At 41.1% G+C, this 3,570-nt stretch overlaps 1 protein-coding gene across 36 annotated transcripts in view; it reads left to right on the forward strand.

Moving 5' to 3' along the window:
- Window positions 1–2,562: 2,562 nt before the first annotated feature.
- camk2b1 (calcium/calmodulin-dependent protein kinase (CaM kinase) II beta 1) overlaps window positions 2,563–3,570 on the forward strand; it is a 73,515-nt gene continuing 72,507 nt past the window's right edge. For 11 of the 36 annotated variants that reach the window (XM_017451464.3, XM_017451461.3, XM_017451470.3 and 8 more), the window contains exon 1: window positions 2,565–2,927. In XM_017451464.3, the coding sequence (XP_017306953.1) occupies window positions 2,866–2,927 (62 nt within the window). In that variant the 5' untranslated portion in view covers window positions 2,565–2,865. Of the gene's footprint in view, window positions 2,928–3,570 lie in introns of all 36 variants that reach the window. The other 25 variants (XM_017451473.3, XM_017451474.3, XM_047149992.2 and 22 more) reach the window with 6 other exon arrangements.

Consider the following 3,570-nt stretch of genomic DNA (forward strand, 5'->3'; position numbering starts at 1 on the left):
CTACAGTCTTGCCTGCTTGACCACCATAATGTACTAAGGATACTAATGACGAAGTGTGTAATTGGTTCCATGAAGAGAAGAAAACGTCAGATAAATCGAATTGTGCAGGGAAAACAGTGTTCTTGTCTCTGTAACGCAAGCAGCCATGTCTCAAAAACAAGCGTCACGATTCTGGCTCGTCCTAATCAGCTTAATTGGGGTGAAATGTTGTTGACTTTGTATTGAACGTGAAATTTCAGAACGAGGACGTCCTTGCTCATCAACCCGAAAATTAAGACCTAATGGCTACAGATGAGATTAAACCCTGCGTCTTCAGTGCTTTAATAGAGTTTGTTGCTGGTAAACACTTCATTAAAAAGGACATGGGTTCAGGCTGAAATGAAAATGGTTTGGCCAAGGAGATTGTGTGATTTTATATTGTAGACAGTAATTCAGGTTATTAGGATCTTGGTAATTTCCCCAAATTATGTACAGTTTTGTCAACATTAGCACCTTGATCTAAATCTACAATCTGAAGGAGATATGTTGTGATATGACAGTGCAGTGAAAGTATAATAATTATGGTATCAGTTGCTGAATTGTACATTAGTGATGAATTGTGTCTCCTGGGTGGTGGATTTATTGGCATGCTCCAAGCACACTCAGAAATTATAATATATATATATATTAGAAACCTCAGAAGCCTCTTCCTGTAATGTCTAAACAGGTCAGAGTTGTTTCAGTAATTGTGGTGAATCTTGTATCCTCCTCCATCCAGAACACATTGTAAGTTACTTAGGATGTTAGGATGTTTATATATTTGTTGACGTACCTAGTAATAAAATCTACCTATGGCCAGTTATTAACCTCCTGACAGAGGCAACCAGGTTTTGGTCTAAAATATCCTGGTACTGGGGGGCACGTGGTTTGGTGGTTATCATGTTTGCCTCGCACTTCTGGTGTTGGGGGTTCAATTCCTGTCTCCGCCATGCGTGTGCCGATTACTTCCATGTTCTCCCTGTGCTTTGGGGGTTTCCTCTGGGTACTCCGGTTTCCTCTCCAAGCCAAAGCCATGCAATGGCTGCTAGGCATCTCTAAATTGTATGTAGTGAGTGATTGTGGCCTGTATACATATGATGTATGATGACAAGACCACCAAACTGCAAAGCATCACTAATCCACCATATTTTACAGTAAGTACCAGTTGCTTTTTCTTCTTTGCAGCCACCTTGTTTTCATCAACACACTGATCAATTTGCTCACATCTGACCACAACAAACAATTCCAGTAGTAGCTCCAATGACTCTGGATGGAGCTCAGGAGATGCACTTTGTGGGGTTTTTTTTTTTCTTCTTATTCTTGTTCTTTTTTTCAAAACTTATCATGAACGTGGCAAATAGTTGATTTTGAAATATGACAACCCCAACAAACTGTGCATTTGTGAAACTGTGATCTTTGCGCCATTTGCTTTTTCCCCCAAGAATGATTAATTACAAGGGATTTTATATAAGGGATACTGACCATTATTATTATAATAATTATTTTTAAACATTTTTTTCAAGGATGATAGTCTGCTTGCACTTATTCTAAATATTCTTTACAGGTCTACCTAGGTTTGCCTCATACAGTATAGGCCTACAAACACCACTGTTTTTAAAAGTGTGCTTTTTTTTGTTAGAAGAAATGTAACTAGTGTGTCATAATTATAGATATTTTAATCTAATCTAAGTATAGTAATCTTCATTATATATGCTTCTCCATTCTTTGCACAAATCTACAATTATGCCTTGTTCTCCTAGAAGTGTTTTCCTGACTATTTTGTTGATGGAGCTCTGTAACATAAGCATTTCACTCACCTTTTATACTTTTCAATCCTGTGTAAGCTGTAGCATGACAATAAAATCTCAATTTAAATCTGTAATTAAAAAAACAATAATATAACCCATTTCCTTTGGAGGGTGGAGCCATATTTAGAATATTTCTAAATATGGCTGTACATATTGTAGGCTGTACATATTTATGCAAACATTAACATATTTAAAGTGGGTGAATATTCTGTTGCTTTTACAAGGTTACATAACTCATCTTCCGCCAAATACAATATGGCCCTCATGGTTCTGTCCCTATTTGGTGTTACAGTAGAGACGTATCCGGATAGAGGCGCCCGCTAACGCTGCCCACGCCTGCAGTTACACATATCGGCCTTTGGGTGGCGACAGAGAGCCAAACGTCAAAATGTGTTTCGCAGTGTTATTTAGAGGCGAAATTTATTTCCCTACCTGTTTCCCGTCAAATCCCGCCTCTTGTTATAGGATTGGCTAGTAGTTCTTATTGAATGACTTGACAATAATCGGCAGTAGTGACGCACAGAACTTAAGACAAACATTTAGCGAAAAACGCACAATTTTCACGTTTCACTAAAAATACACTTCGACATGTCAAAAGCTGCTCTGCATGTCTGTGCCCCGTGCTGTTGCTACGGCGACGTCAGCGACGTCTTAACCGTCCAATCAGAGGTGTGCTTGTGACCGTCAAGTACAAGCCAATCTGGTTAAGGGGCAGGGCTTTAGGAATACGGGTAGACTAAACAACGCTTTTCGGAGAAGGAGCGCGCGCGCGCGAGAGAGAGAGAGAGAGCGAGAGAGCGCGCGCGAGAGAGAACGTCCGTTATCAGAAGACCCGCAGCTCAAACAAAAATAGAGAGAAGAGGGCTTACAAACAAACGAGGCAAAACAGAGAGTCGAGTGTGTGTGACACCTGACCTAAGAGCTAGCTCTAGTTGTGTAGCTAGCTAAGGGCTAAGGCAAGCTGTATCAAAAGAGAGTGTCAATAATCTAACTGAGGAGAGAGAGAGAGAGACACACACACACACAGAGGGAGAGAGACATGGCTACGACGACCTGCACTCGATTTACGGACGAATATCAGCTATACGAAGAGCTCGGGAAGTAAGTAACAGTTTGCTCTACTTTGAGCACCAATCCGCCGTTATTTTGCATGTGAAACATGGTGTGTGTGTGTGTGTGTGTGTGTGTGTGTGCGCGTGCGTGCGTGCGCGCGCGCCCGGAGCTGGAGCTGTCAAAAGCAAACAGCGGAGTTTGAGAGAGAGAGAGGGAGAGAGAAGGTGTGGTGTTGCACTGAGACACTGGCTGAATCCCAAATTCCTCCTCACTCCCTATATAAGTGCACTACACCGGGTATAAACACCACGGCTTCTGCTCTCTACTTAGTGACGTGTTCTAGGCAGCTTTTTGGGATTTTTGTGACAGCTCATGTAGGTTTAGCGTCAACGCTAGCTCACAGAATGTTGGCGTAGTGGCTAGATAAAAAAACTTTTTTTTTGTATTTTTTTTTTTGTTGCGTTCTCATTTAGTAAACATTTAGAAAATGTATAAATGCGGGAATGAACATGTTTACTAAACGGAACTCAATGAGTTGTAAATGTATTTTCCAGCAATCTGCAGGTAAAAGTGTGAAACGCTGCCATACTTTCTTCGTGCGGTTGGAGCCACGCCCCCCCTTGGGTTGAATGTTAGTGTCTTCCTCTGATGATATCATGCTTTTTATGCAGATGTGCAAACGATTTAATGA

This window comes from Ictalurus punctatus, chromosome 22 (assembly GCF_001660625.3).
Source record: "Ictalurus punctatus breed USDA103 chromosome 22, Coco_2.0, whole genome shotgun sequence".
In the NCBI taxonomy this organism is placed as follows: Eukaryota; Metazoa; Chordata; class Actinopteri; order Siluriformes; family Ictaluridae; genus Ictalurus; species Ictalurus punctatus.